The 22,591-nt window shown below is 49.4% G+C and overlaps 1 protein-coding gene across 3 annotated transcripts in view; it reads left to right on the plus strand.

Annotated features, from left to right (window-relative positions):
* LOC144788347 (membrane-spanning 4-domains subfamily A member 4A-like) overlaps positions 1–4,250 on the plus strand; it is a 184,498-nt gene extending 180,248 nt beyond the window's left edge. For all 3 annotated transcript variants that reach the window (XM_078665345.1, XM_078665347.1, XM_078665346.1), the window contains one exon: positions 3,796–4,250. In XM_078665345.1, coding sequence (XP_078521471.1) covers positions 3,796–4,008 — 213 coding nt within the window. In that variant the 3' untranslated portion in view covers positions 4,009–4,250. The remainder of the gene's footprint in view (positions 1–3,795) is intronic.
* The last annotated feature ends 18,341 nt before the right edge of the window (positions 4,251–22,591 follow it).

Genomic DNA, 22,591 nt, shown 5'->3' on the forward strand with positions numbered 1-22,591 from the left:
GCCTAGTGTATGCTACGCCTCCTGTTAAGAAGTCTCAGAGCCCTTAAAGACTTCATGTGCAACATCCCTGAATTGTACTGCTGGGTGTTCTGACCTGCCTTGTGGTGACAATTCCAGTTCTGGGCCCTTGGAGGTTATTTTGCTGCTTTTACGGCTGAAAGTCCATGCATCACCCTTCAAGCACCTGTTTTCCTGATGCAGCACTGCACTGCGGGAAATATTTCAGCGCACCGCTAATGTGCGACTGAAGAAATCTATGCACAGCTGGACCGCAGCCATAGAAACCACCGCTGCACAAGTTCAGCGCACCATGTCTACGAAGTCTGCGACCACCACCCTGACTCCGATGTGGGTCCTCAATCAATCAATCAATCATGGACATTTGTATAGCGCGGTACTCACCCGGTAGGGTCTCAAGGCGCTGGGGGGAAGGGGTCCGCTACTGCTCGAAGAGCCAGGTCTTGAGGAGCTTCCTGAAGGAAAGGTGATCCTGGGTCAGCCGGAGGTGGATGGGGAGGGAGTTCCATGTCTTGGCTGCCAGGTAGGAGAAGGATCTTCCCCCGGCGTTGGCTTTGCGAATGCGTGGTACGGCAGCGAGGGCGAGGCTGGTCGATCGTAGCTGGCGGGTGGGCGCCTAGAAGGTCAGGCGGTTGTTGAGGTACTTGGGGCCCAGGTCGTGGAGGGCCTTGTGTGCGTGGGTGAGGAGCCTGAAGTGATCCTCTTGCTGACGGGGAGCCAGTGCAGGTCTCTCAGGTGGCCGGAGATGTGGCTGTGTCGGGGGACGTCCAAGACGAGTCATGCGGAGGCATTCTGGATGCGCTGGAGTCTTTTCTGAAGTTTGGCTGTGGTTCCGGCATAGAGGGTGTTTCCGTAGTCCAGTCGGCTGGTGACTAGTCCCTGGGTGACCGTCTTCCTGGTTTCGGTGGGGATCCATCGGAAGATCTTACGGAGCATGCGCAGGGTGTTGAAGCATGATGATGAGACGGCGTTGACTTGTCTGGTCATCGAGAGGGAGGAGTCCAGGATGAAGCCCAGGTTGCGTGCGTGGTCCGTTGGCTTGGGAGTGGTGCCCAGGGCAGGGGGCCACCTGGAGTCGTCCCAGGCGGAGGGCGATGATCCTAGGATGAGGACTTCCGTCTTGTCTGAGTTCAGTTTCAGGCGGCTGTTGTTCATCCACTCGGCGACGTCTTTCATCCCTTCGTGCAGGCTGGTTCTGGCGGTGGCTGGGTCGTTGGTGAGGGAGAGGATCAGCTGGGTGTCGTCGGCGTAGGAGATGATGTTGAGGTTGTGTTTGCGTGCAATGGCTGCGAGAGGGCTCATGTAGACGTTGAAGAGGGTTGGGCTGAGTGATGATGCTTGTGGTACGCCGCAGATTACTTCGGTGGCTTCGGATCTGAACGGGGAGAGGCGGACTCTCTGGGTTCTTCCGGCGAGGAACGAGATGATCCACTCCAGTGCCTTCTCTTGGACTCCGATGTTGCTGAGGCGCTGCACTAGGGTGTGGTGGCAGACAGTGTCGAACGCTGCAGAGAGGTCCAGGAGGATGAGGGCCGCTGTTTCCCCGTTGTCGAGCAGGGATCTGATGTCGTCAGTGGTTGCAATGAGGGCGGTCTCGGTGCTGTGGTTGGCTCGGAAACCGGACTGCAGGGGGTCGAGGGATCCGTTCGTCTCGAGGAAGACGGCAAGCTGTTTGTTGACGGTCTTCTTGATGACTTTGGCAGGAAAAGGGAGGAGTGAGATGTGGCGGTAGTTCTTGAGGTCGGTGGGGTCTGCTGTTGGTTTCTTCAGGAGGGCGCTGAGCTCGGCGTGCTTCCAGATCTCCGGGAAGGTGGCGGTGTTAAAGGAGGTGTTGATGATGTCCCGGAGTTGGGGTGCGATGATGGAGTTGACCGTGTTGAAGACGTGGTGAGGGCAGGGGTCGGTTGGTGATCCGGAGTGGATGGTGTTCATCATGCGGGTGGTGTCTTCTGTGCTGACCGGGGTCCAGGCGCAGAGGGTGGTGGTGGGGGGCGCTGGTTCGGTGGTAGGGTGCCTGGTAGGTGCGCCGAAGCCGTTGTGTATATCGGCGATCTTGCGGTGGAAGAATGAGGCGAGAGAGTCGCAGAGGTCTTGCGAGGGGGTGATGTCGTTGTTTCCGGCGCAGGGGTTGGAGAACTCTTTGACGATGCTGAAGAGTTCCTTGCTGTTGTGGACGTTGTTGTCCAGTCGTTCTGTGAATGCTGTCTTCTTGGTGGTGCGGATCAGCTGGTGGTGTTTGCGGGTGGCGTGCTTGAGGGCGGTCATGTTGTCTGTGGTCTGGTCGTGGAGCCAGGCTTTCTCGAGGGTGCGGCAGTTCTTCTTGGAGTTCTTGAGTTCGTCGGTGAACCAGGAGGCTTTCTTGCTGCCGGGTCTGTTGGGAGGGTTCTGCAGTGGTGCGAGATCTTTTGCGCAGTTGGTGAGCCACTGTGTGAGGTTGCTGGCTGCTTCGTTGGGGTCCGTTGTGCTGGCGGGAGGGTTCTGGCGGAGGGAGGTGGTGAGCTGCTCGGTGGTGATCTTGCTCCAGCTCCTGCGAGGAATTTGTTGCAGGTGGTGGTGGGTCCTGTTGTGTGGCTCAAGGATTCAACCCTTCAACTGTCTGTGGCTGTGGGAATTGACTCAGTGACTGTTCCGTTGCCGCATCGACCCGCAGCATTTGCATTTTCCATGCATCGCACCTGTGCACCAAGTCCGCGTCAATGCTGGGCTTCAGAAGGGAACCGAGGCCACGTGACTGGAGAATCGGCGCATCACCTCCCCATGCAGAAGGAAACCGATGTATCACCTCCCCTCGCAGTTGGAAACTGACACATCACCTCCTTTCTCAGTAAGAAACTGGCGCATCACCTCCCCTGAGTAGCAGCAAGGAACAAACACACCACCTTCCATGTGAGTAAGGTACCGATGCATCACCTTCCCTGCGTGTAAGGAACCGACTCATCACTGTGTTTTCCAGTGCCTGTTTGCACCAAAAGTGACACTTCATAGTTCTCTATAACTGAACTGATTTAAACATTTTAAAAGTGATGTTTTGACATACGCATGTTGGATTTTTGTTGTTTTGGTCTTGTCTGGATTTGATAAAGATTCTTTATTTTTCTAAACTGGTGTGGTGTCCATTCGTAGTGTTTACACTTTGTACTGTGTTATGTACAAATGCTTTTCACATTGCTTCTGAGATAAGCCTGAATGCTTGTGCGATGCTAGCAAGGGGGTGGGCTGGGGTTATCTGGGCGTGTAATTCCCTCATCCTGACTAAAAGGAAGGGTCCCTACTAGGTCGTGGTGCATACCACTGCCAACTAGAGACCCTCGCGTCTAACAATTTACAATGTGTTGTTTATATTATTAAGTTAGCAGGTGTGGGGGAATACTTCAAGCTGCTTCTCAAAGATATTTGTAATCTACATTGTCCAATTTAAACCCTTTCAACTTGAGTAAAGAAATACAAATATCAGCAATTCCCGATGAATTCCACAGTGCTCCGGCAAATATGCAATAGTGGCATAATCGTGAATTATTACTTGAACATGTTTGAATTCCAAATTACATCTATGCAGAGGCATTTCAACATTTCGAATTTGTACACTGTGTACAACTAGGCATGGATTTAAGAGTGCAAGATCTTTTTTTGTGAATTAATTGCAGTACATGGAAGCTATGCTTAGCATTTTGGTGTTGGGACCACAACAGTAATGAGTTGATGATCTATTATGTGATGCTGTTCATGATCACACTAAGAATATGAATACACATTGATAACAATGTCTTGCTTTGGCAGCCAGAACTTGCGGTGCAGCACAACTACCCAGTGCATTTTGGGAACACAGTGGGACAGCCTGCAGGAATACCAGTGCCATACACAGTATCATCTACACCAGAAGGACCACCCTACAATGGCAAGGGACACGTACAAGGATTACCAACAGCGCCTGAAATGATTCGCGAGTCAACCTGCTATGTAAATTATCCTGGGGATGGTATTGAAAGCTGAACACGGACATCTAGAGGAAGGAAGCAGTAATGTGTACTGCCAGAGACAAAATGGAGGAAAATGCTAATATTTTTAGGTTGAAATGCTCTAGCAGGAGTTTTTTTCCAAACCTTGCCCTTGTAAACAATATACTCACAAACCTTACAAATGATGATATACCATGTAGAGTTGCAAGTAGTTACCTGTACCTAGTGTGCATATGGGTTGATATTTTTCAGAATAAAATCCAATCTGTAACCTTCTCAGAGTTCCTCCCTAAGAGCAATCTTCACAGCAACATCTGAATACCATAAATCTTTTTCCAAGACACCATACAAGGACAATTCTCTAGCAATCTAAATATACAGTTCGAAAACAGCTTATCCAGACCTCATCTTTGCATTTAAGGTAAAGTGTCACCCCACTCAGAGTGACTTCATTAATGAGTAATTCTTTTGTAGAACAGCCTATGGCTACCTCCCAAAAAGCAGCCCAAAATACCACCAATGCAATATCTCTCCTCCAAAAACACTCTCTAACCAGAGACAATAACTATGTGAGGGCCTCCTCAAGCCTGTCTGATTGGTAAAGGATAGTGAAAAACTCAGTAGAGGAAACAATGAAATAGTACCAAGCAAACATCTTTCTCAACTATATAAATCATGTGTTGGCTTCGCCATCACACTGAATACTCCCTGTTATCTAGTGAATGACAATTACAAACCTTTAAATGAAGTTGTGTCACAGGCCTTCCACTCATCAATCTATGAAGTCCTAATACTCCTAGTAGTATCTGATGTCTTCAGGCAAGAGATTGTCTTAGATAGCTCAGAGATGATTTCTGGAATCAACACGTTCATATGAGTGTGCACACTAGCTACGTAAAACTTGCTGTGGTCTCCTTCCAGGTCACCTGCTCATGTGAAATGCTGAGAGGTATGGGGGAGTCTTTGCAGGTTGAATGTTGAAACATCTGCCAATTGGAATAGAATTTCCAGAGCATCAAGGAGTCCAGGCATGTTAAACGTATAGGTTTGGAGTAGGATACCCTTTAAGACTAATGATTCTGCGAATCTTGGTCCCTGGATCAGTGAAAATGGAACGCTTCCTAATGTTTATTAATCACAAGTTAATCCATATGTTTATGTGTGGATAAATATGCATGAGGATGCCACACTTTGTGTAATCAAAGTATAATTATTACCTCATAATATATTCATGTTAACCAATGTGTTTTATTGACATTGGCCTAACTCCAAGTAAGCCCCTGCAGTTCAAAGACCATTCACTGTTAAACATTAGATTGAATTCGAAATTAACTTTCACATTTTCCTTCTCATTTCAGGAGCAAGAAAATCTTATAAGCTTAGCTTATAAGTGACCTTATTGTTTTCTTTAGAGAATGTTAGAGTGGATCATTTTAATCGACAGTTAGTTGTCATTTACATCGTGCGTGGGAATGAGAAAGTGCCTCCTGTACCAGGCAGTCCTTACCGCTGATACATCCAAAGTCATGCAGCTGTGTGCATTTGATGTTAGGTAAGAGGTGAGTTTACCTGTTGGATAAAGATGGCGAAACCTGATTGATCCCAGTTCGGAGTAGTTGGTGGCAAGAAGTTCTACAGAGATTGCAATCTATTTAACAGTGCCTTAGAATAGTTTAGGAGACCCTGTCCTGACTTTAATAAGGGAAGTCCTTTACCTAACTCTGACTAGATTCCATATTCTTGGTTCTTGAATTAAACTATTGAATGCCCTGCACCTTTATTTGGCCCTGAACCTTTATTTGGTTCACTTCAGACTGACACCTTCTGATGAGGATTTACCTTTTGCCATCCTTAAATACCTAACTTAGGGAAGTTACTTAATGGAAGTGATACATTCTTTGCTTTTCATTTTGTATCTTTATACAATTTATGTTACCATCGTCCTAATCGTATTCTCTTGAATTGAATACCTTTATAAAACTTTGCTTAAACTGAGAAATGATTAAGTAAATAACTAATGGCTTCATTACGACTTTGGCGGTCAGTCAGCAGCGGTCACATTGGTGTCGGATTGACCGCCGCACAGTTGGGAGCCCTACCACTGAATTATGATTTTAGCAGTCTGTTATTTGTAGGACTGGTAGAGAACTGCTGACTCTGACAGCTGTCCTCCAACTGCTGAGACAACAGTCTGGGGAAAGCAGAAGCCATAGGACGGTACAGAGATCTTGATCGCCATCCGTGTTACAAGTTGGTTTTCCAATGAGCCGACACGTGGCTGTCTGAAAGGCTGCTTCGTGTCGTCAGAAACAAAAGATATAGGGTGCATACTCACCCATTTCCTCTTTTCCCCTGTAGTCTCCAACATGGGTCCCTTCCTCCAGTATCCCCTTTCACATTAGCATCTTGACCCCGAAGAATACTGTTGGCACCAAAATCCAGGTAAGTCTGTTGTGCCAATTTATCCATTGACTGCACTGTGCACATATGGTCCAGACTCCACCAATCAATCAATCAATCAATCAATCAATTAACTTACCCGTAAGGGTCTCAAGGCGCTGAGGGGAGGGGGTGCTGCTACTGCTCGAAGAGCCAGGCCTTGAGGAGCTTTCTGAAGGTGAGCAGGTCTTGGGTGTGCCGCAGATGGGTGGGGAGGGTGTTCCAGGTCTTGGCGGCGAGGAAGGAGAAGGATCTGCTTCCGGAGGTTGTTCGTTGGATGCGCGGGACGGCGGCGAGGGCGAGGCTGGCGGAGTGGAGCTGGCGAGCGGGGGTGTAGAAGTTGAGTCTGTTGTTCAGGTAGGCTGGTCCGGTGTTGTGGAGTGCTTTGTGTGCGTGGGTGAGGAGTTTGAAGGTGATCCTCTTGTTGACGGGGAGCCAGTGCAGGTCTCTTATGTGGGAGGTGATGTGGCTGCGGAGGGCGACGTTGAGGATCAGTCGGGCGGAGGCGTTTTGGATGCCTTGTAGTCGTCGCAGGTGTTTGGCCATAATTCCTGCGTAGAGTGCATTGCCGTAGTCCAGCCTGCTGCCGACGAGGGCTTGGGTCACCGTTCTTCTGGTTTCGGTCGGGATCCACTTGTAGATCCTGCAAAGCATGCGTAGGGTGTTGTAGCAGGAGGAGATGGTGTTGACCTACTTCAACATGGAGAGGGAGGAGTCGAGGATGAATCCTAGGTTGCCTGCGTGGTCCGTGGGTGTTGGAGCTGTTCTCAGTGTGGTCGGCCACCAAGAGTCATCCCAGACGGAGGGGGTGGGGCCGAGTTCAGCTTCAGGCGGCTGCTCCTCATCCACTTGGCGACAGCCTTAATTCCCTTGTGGAGGTTGGTTTTGGCGGTGTGTGGGTCCTTGGTGAGGGAGAGGATGAGCTGGGTGTCGTTGGCATAGGAGATGATGTTCAAGTTGTGCTGGCGGGCCACTTGTGCGAGGGGGGCCATGTAGATGTTGAACAGGGTCGGGCTGAGGGATGAGCCCTGGGGTTCGCCGCAGATGATGTCAGTGGCTTTGGATGGGAAGGGTGGGAGGCGGACTCTCTGGGTTCTGCCGGAGAAGAAGGACGTGGTCCTGTCCAGGGCCTTCTTCTGGATTCTGGCTTCTTGGAGGCGTGTTCTTAGTGTGTGGTGGCAGACCGTGTCGAAGGCGGCTGACAGGTCAAGAAGGATGAGGGCTGAAGTTTTGCCGTTGTCTAGTTGGTGCCTGATGTCGTCTGTGGCTGCGATGTGGGCTGTCTCGGTGCTGTGGTTTCGTCTGAATCCGGACTGGGATGGGTCTAGGATGTTGTTGTCCTTGAGGTGGCGGGTTAGCTGCATGTTGGCGATTTTCTCGATGACCTTCGCCGGGAAGGGGAGCAGGGAGATGGGCCGGAAGTTTTTGAGGTCTTTGGTCTGCCTTGAGCTTCTTGAGGAGGGTGTTGATTTTGGCGTGCTTCCAGCTTTCCGGCAAAGTCGCTGTGTTGAAGGAGATGTTGATGATCTTCCGTAGTTGGGGTGCGATGGTTGCGTCAGCTTGTTGAAGATGTGGTGTGGGCAGGGGTCTGTCGGGGATCCTGAGTGGATGGAGTTCATGGCCTTGCGGGTTTCGTCGTTGTTGACGTAGGACCAGGAGTCCAGCAGGTTGGTGCAGGTGGCGTTCGTGGTGGGGTCTGTAACGGTTGGGATGGACGAGGTGTTGAAGCTGTCGTGGATGTCAGCGATATTGCGATGGAAGAAGGTGGCCAATGAGTCGCACAGATCTTGCGAGGGCGGGATGTCGTTGGTGTTGGCACTGGGGTTGGAGAGTTCCTTCACAATGTTGAAAAGATCTTTGCTGTCGTGTGCGTTGTTGTCCAGGCGGGCTTTGGAGGAAGATCTCTTGGCTGTTCTGATGAGGTGGTGATGTCTGCGGATGGCGTCCTTATGGGCTGCGTGGCTGTCTGGTGTAAGGTCGTGGAGCCATTTCTACTCCAGCTTCCGGCATGTACGTTTGGAGGTCTGGAGTTCTTCGGTGAACTAGGCGGCTTTCTTGCCGGGGTGGTTGATGGAGGGTTTCTTGAGCAGGGCCAGAGTGTTGGCGCAGTCGTTGATCCACTGTCTGAAGTAACGGCTGCGGCGTCTGTGTCGGTGGGGTCGGTGGGTGGGTTCTGGGCGAGGGTGGAGGCCAGCTGGTCTTCGGTGACTTTGCTCCAGCAGCGGGGAGGCAGCATTTGGGTGCAGTGGTGCGTGGTTGGTTTCTTGAAGGTGAAGTGGATCCAGTGGTGGTAGGTCCAGTGGAGTTCGGTGGTCTGGTTGAAGGCGATGTGGGTGCTTGTGAAGAAGACGGGGTCGAGCGTGTGGCCGGCGGCGTGGGTGGGTTCGGTGACGAGTTGACGGAGGCTGAGGTTGGCGAGGTTGTCGATCAGGGTGGCGGAGTTGCCATCGTTGTTGTTCTAGAGATGGAAGTTTAGGTCCCCGAATAGGATGTAGTGCGTGGGTGCTGGCGAGGTCGGCGATGGAGTCACTGAAGAGGGCCCGGGGTTCGGGAGACCTGTAGATAAGTGTTCCTCTGAGGGTGGTGTTGGGGTCGGTTTGGATCCGGAAGTGAAGGTGTTCAGCGGAGTTGAGGGAGTCATCTGCGAGGGTGTGGACCTGGAGGGTGGACTTGTGGACGATGGCTATTCCTCTTCCAATTCCGTTGGTGCGGTCTCTGCGGAGATCTTGTAGCCGTCTGGGATGGCTATGGCGATGTCAGGCGCCGAGGAGTCGTTCCACCAGGTCTCGGTCAGGAAGGCCACCTCTGGGGCGGAGGTGTCGAGTAGGTCCCAGAGCTCAACGGCGTGTTTGCGTGCGGAGCGGGTGTTGACTAAATGTTAGCACAGGGCATATTTCCACGTGTCATGCATGTGTGTACATTCCACGTTTGTTGTGAAAATGTACTCACCTACAGTAACATATTCCCAAATATGTGTACTGCCGACAATGACGCCGGCGCTGTATCAGGGGTAACTTCGTAATAAGGCGGGAGGAAGACTGCGGACTCGGTGGTCTGTTTCGGATCGCAGCCACATCAGGCTGGCGGTCCGGCTGCCAAAGTCATAATGAGGCCCTTAATATGTAACTTTTAATAATCTGCTAATAAACCTCCATGGTTTAGAAACCATCCTTCCTATCATTCTTGTGGAACCAAATACGTTTCACTTTAATTTGACTTTGCTGTACTGATGCTAGCTCTCAGACTACACATTTAACTGATATCTAAAGGTCCAACATGTGGCATAATCTGTTTTATGCATATCAGTACATCGCATTTAAGGTAAGTGTTGGATAGTATAGGGGTAAGAATTACTATTCTAACTCCAGTGAGTGCAACATTAGGGTAAGTGTTGGATAGTGTAGGGGTAAAAATTACTATTCTAACTCCAGTGAGTGCAACAGTAGGGTAAGTGTTGGATAGTGTAAGTGTAAAAATTACTATTCTAACTCCAGTGAGTGCAACAGTAGGGTAAGTGTTGGATAGTGTAAGGGCACTATGCGTTGTAATGGTATGCTTTGTAATGACTTGCGATGTAATGCCTGCGTTGTGGTGACATGCAATGCAATGGCTGCGTTGTAATGACATGCTATGTAAAGGATGTTGCGATGTAATGACTGCTATGAAAAGGTATTGCAATGTGATGACTGCGTTGTAAAGGTTGTTTCCCGAACCCAAGGTATAGACAATTGTGCTATATCAACCCAATAAAGGAAGTTGTTGTTCTGGAGGCATAGCAAATTACGGAGGCCTTCTTCAACCTTCTGCATAATGCACTGGAAACCAGCTGCCCTTAACACCAACTCTCTCAGAATTCTACTGAACATTGGGGCATATTCTCAAAGTTAACTACACTTTATCGCAGCCAAAGTTGCAATAACCTTTTCACCCCATTCACAAGCTGGTGTAAACCGCCCATAACACCAGTTTACCCATGGTAGCAGCTGCAAAAAACATCGCCACAGATGATCCAGGCAACTATCATTAATGAGATGCAGAGTAGGCATCCCATGTCAAAAGCCGTGACAACACCACTACCCAACATTCTCAACGACCAGCCAGATCGGCGATAGGAACCCAAAACAGGCGATAAGGCTGCAGGAAATTAACACCTGCTCTGACCTGGTGAAAAGTCGGATGACAGTCTGCACCACATAAGGGAGCCCAGCCCAGACCCACACCTGAAGAACAACAGATGCCATGGAGACACTGAACATGTGGGCCGGACACCCGAGAGGGCCACAACACCCACCCCGCCACCACCCCCATGGACTTCCACCGCCCCCCCCCCCCCCGGACTAACACTGAGGCAGCGCAGACAAAGACAGCGACCCTCTGAAAATGCAATAACCTCACAGACTCAACACCAGAGAATGTCATTGCCCATCACATGCTCAAAGGGACAACCCTCCTCCGCATCCTGACCAGCATTGCCCACAGGCTGATGTACCAACACAGCGGACAAGCAACATCCCACCTCAGACAAAGCTGCTGGTCGTGATGCACGCGTGGCCCCTGGTACCCTCCAACCAACATCCGCCGGAAACGGAGGAGTCACACAGCCAGGCCAATCCAAGTCCCTCACAATGGTCATGGGTGACACCATCAGCTTGGCACCCCAACTATCTATACTTCCCACACACTGCACAGGAACAGCCAGAGAACAAGCAAGGCATGTACGCCACAGCTGGCTCCCCGCACGTGTCAGGGGCAATTGACTGCACACATGTCCTACTAGTGGCCCCTTGCAACACTGCACACACTAAGCGCAACAGAAAGCGCACATATCCCATCAATGTCCAGGCAATAGTGGACCACCGGGGAATCCCAGCCAACGCTGCTGCAAACCACCCAGGCAGTGTGCATGATTCCTACACCTTCTGACAGTCCATCATCAACCTGCGCCACCAGGATGGCACCCACGGAAGTGCACTGCTCGTTGGCCAATGGCAAATGCACATGCCACACACCTCAACTTCACAATCATGCAACACACAACACATGAAATGCACACGTCACAAGCACACATACAACATGCACACCCACCAGACACGACAGCACAACTCACTGTGGGAACCTGGGCCTGCCATGTACATTAGCCATCAACGGCATGGCACCTCGGCCACACAATACCAGAATGTCGGAAGAGGTGGGGACCAGGCATGTGCGATGGAAGCAAGTGACTATTGAAAATAACACACCCAGGCAAGCAACCTAGATATACAATGTGATGAGGCCCAGAAAACGGAAAATGACATGGAACTGCAAGGTAGTATCTTTTTTTAAAGAACATTCTTAATATTTTAATGGTTATCATGTACATATGAATAAAAAGTTTTACATACAAAATATTTATATATAATAAAAGTACATTACATTGACAACAAATTATATAAAAGACAATAAAAAATGGTACAAATGAGGTAATGACGAATTCTTCTCAAATGGAAGCAAGTGACCCATGAATGAGACTGTACACGATGCCAAGTGTGGCGTGGATGTGATGGCCAGACTGCAGTATGCAGACCACACACACATCCATGTCGACACACACCGCTGGTGTTTGGAGTGTAGTGGACACAACCATGTCACCCCAGACAGTGGGGAAGATCACAGAAATGTAGCTTGTTATGTATCCCCCATAAGTGGGAGTGGAGAAGGTTGGCCAGGCGTACGCCATGCCAGCTTAGCGGTGTGAATAAAAGTCATGTAACTCTGGGCGTGGCCCTCTTCCGGAATGCCCAACTTCTCCGCCAGGGCGGCAACTCCCACCCCGCCATGAGGCCGACATCATGAGCGGAGTTGCCTGCGATCCTGTGCGCCTGCTGCACCCTGGGCCGCTGGTCCTCGAACCAGTCTTGCCTTCCCCATGCACATCCAGGCCTCACTGCTCACCTGCCGACACCGGCGTGTGTCGAAGAGGGCCCACCACATGCCGGTGCAATCTCCAAGCCCGAAGCCTGTGACCTTGGCAGCCACCTCAGACCATCACAGCCTCCACGAACAAGGCCCGTAGTACTCCTTACTCATTGACATACTCCACCGGCATGCACAGTGGACAAGTAGGTCACACATTTGGAACTGAGTCTTGATAACACCATGGCAGAGCACATTAATAAGGGATGAGATCATGTCACTATACTCCCTTTGATGTATTGACACCAAGTCTGTGCATAGCATCACAACCACATGTGCATATAGGCCCACACGGACAACTGCCCTCGGTCTATGCTGCGCACGAGTAGGTCACACATTTGGAACTGAGTCTTGATATCTGATGTGCAAATTCAAATGTTCCTGGGTAGTTTGACGTCACCATACTCCCTTCGATGTGGTGCCACCAGGTCGTAGTAGTACATCACAGCGGGAAGATTCTGTGGGCCCACACGGACTACTGCCTGCAGCCTACGCTGCGCTCGAGTAGGTCACAGATTTGGAACTGAACATCAATTTTTCAATGGCAGAGTACATATCATTGCACGCAAGGAGAGGTGTAAGAGGAAGATGTGTTGCAGTCAGGAGGAAAAAAGGATCATCTTTATGGAGGTGTCCGAACACTACCGATGACTGCCCTGATGTCACTAACTCTGTGCATCGAGAGCCAGCGAGATGTGGCTGTGTGCCACTGCTGACCACTGCCTCTGTCCTACACTGCGGTCCAGTAGGTCACAGAGTCTTGAGTTAGCAATGGCGGAGTTCATATCAGTGTGTTGGTATCATCGCTAACTGCATCCCTTCTTAGCCCCGGTGCCACTAAGTTTGTTCCCCGACATTCATGGAGACTCTCTGGTCCTACATTGGTGGTGTCTGAGTCTATGGACTAGGGGGCAGTTTTCATCCTCATGTAGCTGGTACCAAATTTGTTGTGGCAACAAGGCTGTCGCTTTTCACTCCCCCATTTGCTGCTTCCGGATAACATCAGACCTCTGCATCATGCCCTGAAGGACACCTTCCACTGTCCCCCGCAACCCTCCGCCACATTCACCTTCGACATCGATGATGACCCGCTCAGGCTGCGTGGCCCTACATCAGTGGACCACAAGTCACCATCCCGTGGCGGGGTGCCTGTCCCGGCCGCTGTGCATCCGGGGCCACTAATTCTGTGCAGCTCAAGTCAGGGACCCCGTTTGATTCAATATTTGATGGCCTCTGAGACGATGGCCTTGGGGTTGTCAATGCCATGTGTCTGTGGACCTGCGCTATCTGCTACCTCTGGCCTCAACTGCGGTCCACCAGGGTTCACACATTCAATCAAGTCCTGACCGGCCCGGACGTGGCATCCCCGCAGGAGGCTCACACCACCATTGCCAGCACCACCTCCAACCACCATCTGCCAGAGTCGAAACAGTGGTACTGGCAGATTGACGGAGTTGCTCACAGCTGTTGTGGATGCCATCATCTGCCTGTTACCCTGCTCAGCACTCCAGGTGCCACTAACTCAGTGCACCGCCACCCATTGAACGTTACTGATTGAGTTTTTTGCTGTGGGGAGGTTACGCAGCAATGTTACCTCAGGCAGTTTGGGAGGCCTGGGACGTTGATGTGGAAGATGATGCAGGTCTAAAACACCCCACTACATCTGCATCAGGAATATCCTAAAGGTACACAATCCTAGTCATTTTGATCACATGAGCGCGCTCAGCTCTAGTGCCCCAACCTCAGTGCACTGCAACTCACGGACACTTCTGTTTGTATATTGGGTGACCTCTGTACTTGCTCCCCCTGCCTCCATGTTGCTCAGCAGTTGACTCTGTTATGCATGTTTCTCTGTTTCAGTTGCACCGGTGTCCACTGTTCAGGTTGTTGCCAACACCAAGCACTCCATGCAGGCTGGCCTACACTCACCCCACACACATCCAGCACAGGCGTCACTGTACATGTGGCCCTGCCAATAAAGGTGCCGGGCGCACGTGCCCGTAGCCAGTTCAACATAATATCTCTGTGTGTCCCTGTTGTCTTGTTGTATGCATGAGTGCCCTGGGCCCTACAACATTATATTGTACTGTGTACAGCGGATGCAGACATGTCACCGCAGGCAGCGGGTTAGAGCTTGGAGATGTACCTTTGTCGTCACCCACTCAATTCGTAGGGGAAGTGGACTGTACCGTCGTATGCAGAGCCAACATGGGTGTGTGACTGATGTTTGTGTGCCCCTGGGTGTGGTTCTGTGCTGTGAATGTGCATCTGCATGTGTCTATGGTAGTGTGGCCCTCCTTTGTGGGGTGTAGATGGTCCCTGAAGGTAAATGGACACCCACGTATGTGATCTGGTTTGCCTTCCATGGGTTCGGACCATACCCCGCACCTGTTCGGCCACCTCCTTTTGGCGTCTGACACCTGTCATTGGAATGCCATCTGTGGGTCAGTGAAGTGTTAGGAGCCAGCCGTGCTTGCGTGTACTTCGTGCTGTGTTGTCTGTTGCAGGGTCTGTGTTTTACTCTGAGTACCGGATCCTGCAGGTGGGTTGCGTGGGATGTCCCTGGGCTATTGTAAGGCGTCAGTGTCGAAGGTGTGGTGGTCTTCTCCGGCATCACTGATGTGAGGTCTTCTGTGCTCTGCTGGAGGTGTTGTGTGTCCCTCTACAATGTGAAGGGGAGATGCATGTTGACAATATGTTGACATGTATGTTGGTGCATTGTTCTTCTTGACATGCAGACTGTATGACAATGTACATTGTGACTGTTTGGGAGGTGCAGGATTTAGATACGGGACCGTGAACATTTTGACTACATGGCGGTTGTGAGGTTGTATGCGTACATTTCCATTTCACAGTTTCTAGCTCTGTCAGATGTAGTAGGCCTGTTTCTGCGCGTGTGAGAACCCTGTTGTGTCCTCTGTTATGCAGAGTTGTGTTTGTGCATTGTACAATATTGTCGTCAATGTGGGTGTGCTGTTCTTGCTATGTGTGTGTGCTGGAGTTTGCCACAAGGATCAGGGACATGATCCAGGGTCACTGTGGGTGTGCAGTGTGCTACACATCATTGTGCATGTGTGCTATTGTGCCCATCTCCCCCGTCTCCCCAGTCCCTGGTCGTTACTCACCCTGTTGATGTTGTGTCAGGTCCTCCCGAGCTGTGTCCGTACTCCCACCTCCTTGCAGCGTTTCCACACTGATGACTATGGCCTCCATTTCCTCTAGCTCCTCTTGTGGCACAGGACTCCCACCTCCTGTCGCCGTTGCTGCCTTCCTGTTAGCAGCAGGTTTGTCCCAGATTTAGGTTATTACATCATGCCAGCGCCTCTTGGCCTCCTCAACACTCAGACTGCATTCCCGGTGGTGTAATTGTGGGTCAGTTGATGATAATGTTTGGTCACCTCTGTGACGCTGATCTGGTTTTGCTGTGGACTGCAACCTGTGTTCCTCTCCCTCTTCTCCCTCGCCTTCTCTGACCATGTTGTTCCTAGCTGTGATCTGTGGGGGTTGTGGGGTTCACTTTGGCCTCTGCGCTCGGTAAGGGTGCATCCATGTTGCTACGCACTTTGGATTGTTTCTGGTGTGTTGTTTTTGTAGCTTTTATAGTGCATTTTCTCGCCAGACACGTGGGATTTGCAGGCCTGCTGCTGGTTTTCGCTGCTTTTTGTATCACGATTGTCCTCATCACAGCTTTTTTTGCGTTTGTGTTTATCATTCTAGCGGCGTTGCATTGAATTTAATGCGGCCATTTGACGCGTTATCTGGAGTCTATCACATGGTATCACCCTGTTGAGACTGCTTTGTTAACACAGCGTAATTTTCCTGCGATAGACTGCGATGTTGGAAGTTGTGTTCAGTAAATTTTGCGATGGTTATCACACGTTCTTGAGAATATGCCCCATTAAGTGCTTCCAAAATGGCAATGGAGTTTTAATTCCGGATATAACCGTACTGGGGGGAGGCTGAGGATAAAACAATCACACTGAAACTCCATATATTATCAATCATGCTCAACATTTCCTTCTTGATGGCAGTGGGTGGCATTCCACGTGTTTGGAAAGGGGGTGATTAGTAGTGGTTAATATGAATCTACCACTGGCAATAAGGTCTCAGTAAATTATTCCCATGCTCAACCCTTGGTAGCTTGGATGTGAGAAGACAGGCTTAACTTAATGGACAGGTATGTAAAGTATTTAAAAATGCCAATTCAGTAAATAATTAAGACAACATACAATAGAAATTCCACAACGATTTATAAAAATAGGAACAATTCTTATCCTTAAAATGACACCAAATCCACAAAAATATAAAGTAGGGAATGTGAGATTTGAATTTTAAAGATTTAGCACTGTATAGCACTCAGAAACCTATAGTGCCACCTTGGAACATCTAGTTGTCCTTGACCAGGAGAAAGTCAGAGTTTCAGGCCAACCGCGATGGAGCTCTGCTCGGTAGGCATAGGTCGAGATTTTCCTTTGGACATAGAAATATTTCTAGATAATTTTCTGCCTGGGTCCCTCAATGCGCTTCACCAGTCTGGTTTCTGTGAGGGTTTGCCGGCATGCTTTCCAGATAGCTCCTGGTCAAACTCTGGGAGTCAGACCTCCGGAGTTTTTCAGTGGGATGAACCAGCATGGGAAGGCAGATCATGGTTGAAGGTGGCCGGCTTGGCTCTCGCGGATGAGTCGGTCCCCCTCTGGAGCTTTTTTTAAAAGTTGGTCCAAACTTCTGGAACTTTTTCTTGAAGCTCCTCTCGGGGGTCCAAAGTGTCCAAAACACAATGCAAGGGTCTGGAATCTCCAAGATGGTCCTTGAAAGGTTAGAACTTCAGTTATCACAATCAACTTGGACAAAACCCTTATAAATCCACCGGAGGCACTCCATGCTGTGGATTCTTGGTGGTGATGGTACAGGTGAGCTGTTTTGCCGGAAGTCCACTTTTTATTCCTCTTGAAGCAAAGAACAGCAACAGGGCTGTAGTTCAAGTTGATGCAGCAGGCACAGTCTGTCAGAATGCAGGGTATGATGGTGCAAATCAAGTTTCCAGCTTGGTAAGACTTCTCCATCTCTTAGTTTCAAGAAACAGATCTGAGGGTCTCTGCTCCACTCACATGTTTATTCAGTGCTCTCTGAGGTCAAGCAAGAGAGCACGCCTGTCCAATGAGGTGCAGGGTAACACACCTGAGCATGATACATCCTCCAAAGTGTGGCATACTCTTTTCATAGAAAGCACTATTCTCCCAAAATTCCGCATGGCTGAAATCTCAGCAGAGGAGCAAGAACTAATTAAATAAATCTCCAATATGGCTCATTTCCATAGCTCTTCTCCCCTACCATCTGCAAATTCCTGCCTTAAGCCTTGAGAAACACTTTACTAAAACGGGAGGAGTGAAATGTGCACTTTCTCTATCCACCATGGTATAACAAAAAACCTCTTTTAGAAGGGCCCTATTTATAGGTAATTGGCCCCCAACCCTGGGACACCTAAGGGATACCCTGGGGGGTAACAAATATGCCACAAATATGCTTTTCACTTTTTTAAGTGACCCTACCACCAAAGTCGAGTTTAGGCACAATTTACATTTAAAAACAGTGCTGCAACACAGGGTTGGTTTTAAAACGACCCCAAGCCACTAAACGGCCATGCCCTATTATGGACTAAAAGGTCGTTTTAATCCCCCTGCCATATTATGTAATAGGGGCTTCTAGGGTATGTCATGTCAAATATAAGTGTACCCTAATATATAGTGTACCCCCATGTATGTGTGTATGTTCACTCTGTTTTCAATATAGCACATGGACCTGGTTAGGCAGAGCCCAAGGACAGTCAGAATCAGTTACCACCAATAGCAGTTAGCTAAAGGGCATTACCTTGTACTAATAATGTCCCTCTGGTGTGGAAAATGTCAACCTCCCTTTGCTCCCTCTGTGAGGGCAATCTGCCAGTAGCCTGAAGTCAAATCAAAGGTACTCAGGTACCTAGCAGCTCCTAAACTTTCAATAAGCTCATCAGCTCTACTTATAGGGTGAGAATTCGTTTTTGTGACTGCATTAAGTCCTCTGTATTCCACACATAACCTTAACTCTTCCGTTCCCCCTGGGGACTAGGTTTGGGCACCAGCACCACTGAGCTGGCCCATGGACTGTCAGAAGGTTCAATTTACCCCAACTCCTGCATCTTAGCAACCTCAGCCTTGATGCCTTCTCTGACATGATCAGATAACCTGTACAGTTACATTTTGACAGGTGGGCTGTCATCAGTGTCAATGTGGTGCACACACCACTCAGTGATACCTGGAGTCAAAGAGAACAGGCCAGCAAACTGCTCCAGAACCTGCTTGCAGTCTCTGAGCTGCTGGTCCATCAATTTAGGAGAGAGTACCGCTCCCTCCACTAAACCATCTTGCACATTGTTTGAGAAGAGGTCAGGCATAGGCTCAGTCTCTTCCTCCACTCCATGATCTGTGACCAGTAACATGATCATGTCTGCCCTGTTATGATGCGGTTTAAATCTATTCACACGAAGGACCGCATGAATGTGCCCGAGGGTGTCAAAGTCAGCTAGGTAGGTAATCTCACCTCCAACACCCACATCAACTGTCCTAGAGTATACTCAGTCATAGTAGCCTTCTGATCATATCAGTGCTCCATGAGTTCCTGGCAATTCTCCAGTTTCCAGCTGTACATGAACTCTGCCATTCGAGATCTTAGGCCTAGAACATAGTCCAGCACAATGGCCTTTGCCTCTTTGAGAGGCTTCTTCAAATGCTCTCTCACTAGGCACAATGGCCATCTCACAGGATGTTCAAACAACAGCTCAAAGGGACTAAAACCAACCCCTTTATGTGGAACCTCCCTGTAGGCAAACAGTAGGCATGGGAAGAGAACATCCCATCTCCTCCTGAGTTTGTCAGGCAACCCATTGATCATGCCCTTTAGGGTCTTGTTGAACCTCTCATTAGTCTGGGAGTGAAGAACATGTAGTTAACACCATACTCATCACACATAGCTTTCAGATAGCTGGACAGAAAGTGTGTGCCCTATATGAAACAACCTCTTTTGGAAATCCCACTTTGGTGAACACACCAAGCAGTGCATTCACCAACCGGTTCCAAGTCCTGCTCTGTCCCAAATGTCCTTCCAAGGGGATATCACGACCCAAGGTCAGGAAGAAATCTGTACTTTTGGGGCACCACCAACCTACTGGTGGCCCCTTCTTTGAGGTTTTTGACCTCAGTATAAAGCATAAAGCAGTCGATCTTCCCAATCAAATCTGTGAAATCCACTGTCATCACCCTCTCTTCTTTGGAGGCAATCCCCCTCAATCTCTCAAGAGTGGGACAGTCTCCCTGTCCCTAATAAAACATCTCTATGGAGGGTCCATATGCTTCTGTCAGTTCTGCCAAATCTGACAGCTATGACAGGCAAGGAATAACTTCCTCAGAATTCAGATCCTCCTGCACCTCTGGAGTTCTCTGGGCTGGCTCACCAGACCCAGCACCCTTGTCCTGGGATGCTTGCTCTGTGTTACAGGGTCCAGACACCCAGCTTTTCCCTTCCAGATAGTCTTAGACCTGATTATAGCACATACTGATTCAGGGCGCTCCAATATTCTCATAGGAAGCCCTCTCTCCACCTCTGACCACTTAGATGCTTTGAGATCATTGTCCAGTAAGCACTGGACTGGGAGTAGAAGCAACACAGCTACTTTCAAAGGGCCAGTCACACCTCCCCATTCCAAATCCACAAAAGCCATTGGATTGAATTCAGAGCAGCTGTCTGCATAGGTGCAATCTCTCTTGAGGCACCAGGATATTTAGGACCATGATCACAGTAGCCACTGGGTGAACAACACTTACAACGCAACTTTTACACCGCAGAGCCTTTACAACGCAACCATTACAACGCAAACTATTACAACGCATTGCTCTGGGGGGCGCTCTAGGATAGGGAATAGGTTAATTTACTATCCAATAACCTTCCCTAGTGTCCACGGGGACTGGAGTTGGAATAGTAAATTAAACTATTCACTATCCAGCACCCCAAAGCACTATGCGTTGTAATGGACTGCGTTGTAATACTTACGTTGTAAAGGCATGCGATGTAAATGCATGCGTTGTTATGTCATACATCCTAGCCACTGTGTCTCTTAAAGCCTCAACCTCAGTCTCATTAACTTGAGGGCTCTGCCTGCACTTATCCATGTTTGGAGGTAAGGCAACTTGGGTTGCAATATTTACCCACCCCAGGGACACTAAGGTTTTCTCTGCCACTTCCCTACCCCTCTATGGGGCACTCTCCACCCCCACACATACACTGGCAATTCCTGGGGATGGCCCACTAGTAAGGGGCTTCTTTGTGCAGACAGCAGCTCCCTTCTTGTGCCTTGGGCGATTACAGTCAAAACACATTCCCATCTTTGAAGGATCAAAGAACCTACAATTCTTTCCTTTATACCACCTCCCTTTGAATTTGGGTTGGCTCGGCCCCCCTCTTGGTTCAGGTTTTTGTGGGTCTTAGGAGGGCTCCTGTTTTTGACCTTGTATCCCCCCTGGGGGACCTGTCCTCCCTTCTTTCGATCACCCCCCTGGTGCTGATTAGAAACCCAGGTTCTCACCCACTCATCAGCTGCTTCCCCCAACTCTCTGGGGTCTGTCAGCATAGAGTCCACTAGGTACTGACATAACTTCCCTTCAGCACAATGAGGAACAATGTGTTCTTTCAAAAACAAATTACACAATGTCTCATATATGTCTACTTTTTTACCAACAATCCGGCCTTCTAATATCTTCACTGAAATGTCTATAAGGTCCACCCAGGACCATGTGCTCACTTTCTGGGTCAGTTGGACATAAGCACATTGGTTATTGTGCTAATAGGAAAGGGGCAACCCTAATAACCCCTTACTTTATGACAGAAGAACCCACCTCATACACCAATAGCAACAGTCCTGTGCACACATACAGAAAAAGATTACACAGTGTATGCGTAATTTAATTACATTTAGGGCAAAATTCCGCGTAGGTATCCAGGTTTCTTTTTTTTTTTTTGTAACTTATTATTATTTGAAACACAAAGGAACAAAACAGCAAACGAACAAGCAAGGCAGTACAATCGAATACAGACATCAGGTATGTGCTCAAGAAGGACGGGAGACACATGTTAACAGGAGAAGAAAATTCTTTGAACAAAGATGAGGGGGGGAGGCCCAGGCAGAGTTACATAGGAACAGTACTACATATCACAGCTGGAAGGGAGGTAGGTCAGGGTGACTGCGGAGGACTCTGGGATGCGGTGAGCGGGGGTGTACAAATATCTCCACGGTATGAGTTCCAAGGAGTCCAAATCTTCCCCCATTTTCGGGGTCTGCCTCTTGCAATATACACTGTTTTCTCTCGAAACATGCACCAGTCCAGATTCTCTTTCCAGGCAGACACTGTAGGCGGCCTCGGGGATCCCCACAACTGGGCAATATCTCTCTTAGCAACCATATTGGCCAAGGTCACCCACCGAAGCTGTGGCACGTCATAATCATTCGGACCCCATACATTCAATAAGCATTGCCGGGCTTCCGGTAACATAACAACACCCGTGACTTCATCCATAATCTCATGTATACGTTTCCAGAATCGCACCACCTCAGGGCATTCCCAAATAATGTGAAGGTATGTGCCAAGGAGACCACACCCACGCCAACACTTGCCATCTGTAGAAAAACCCATATGAATTAAACGGGGGCCAGTGACATAGATTCTGTGGAGGATCTTGAGTTGGACCAGACGGAGGCGGGCCGGAATCGCCACCTTCTTGGGAGAGGAGACCGCGGACTGCCAATCCTCATCATCCAGTTCAATACCTTCAGCAACCCAGGCCTCACAAAGGCGATCAAGCAGACCCGATCTATCATTAATCATTTTTTTGTAGAACAGTGAGATAGTGCTATCCGGCACATAACCGTCTAGTATACGATCTTCGAGGGGGGAGGAATCCGGAACAGCACCACCCACTGGCAACACAGAATTCAGTGCATGACGCACCTGGATGTAGCGAAATTTCTCCCTGTCACTCAGCTTATACTATGTTTGCAGTTCAGAGAAGGCCTTAACCTTTCCTTTAACCCAGAGATCACGCACTTTACTTATACCGATCACGTCCCACTTATCAAATCCCTTCGTCCTCCAGAGGCTACCCAACTTCGCGGAGGCATAGAGCGGCGTGGCACCCGT

This window comes from Lissotriton helveticus, chromosome 1_1 (assembly GCF_964261635.1).
Source record: "Lissotriton helveticus chromosome 1_1, aLisHel1.1, whole genome shotgun sequence".
In the NCBI taxonomy this organism is placed as follows: Eukaryota; Metazoa; Chordata; class Amphibia; order Caudata; family Salamandridae; genus Lissotriton; species Lissotriton helveticus.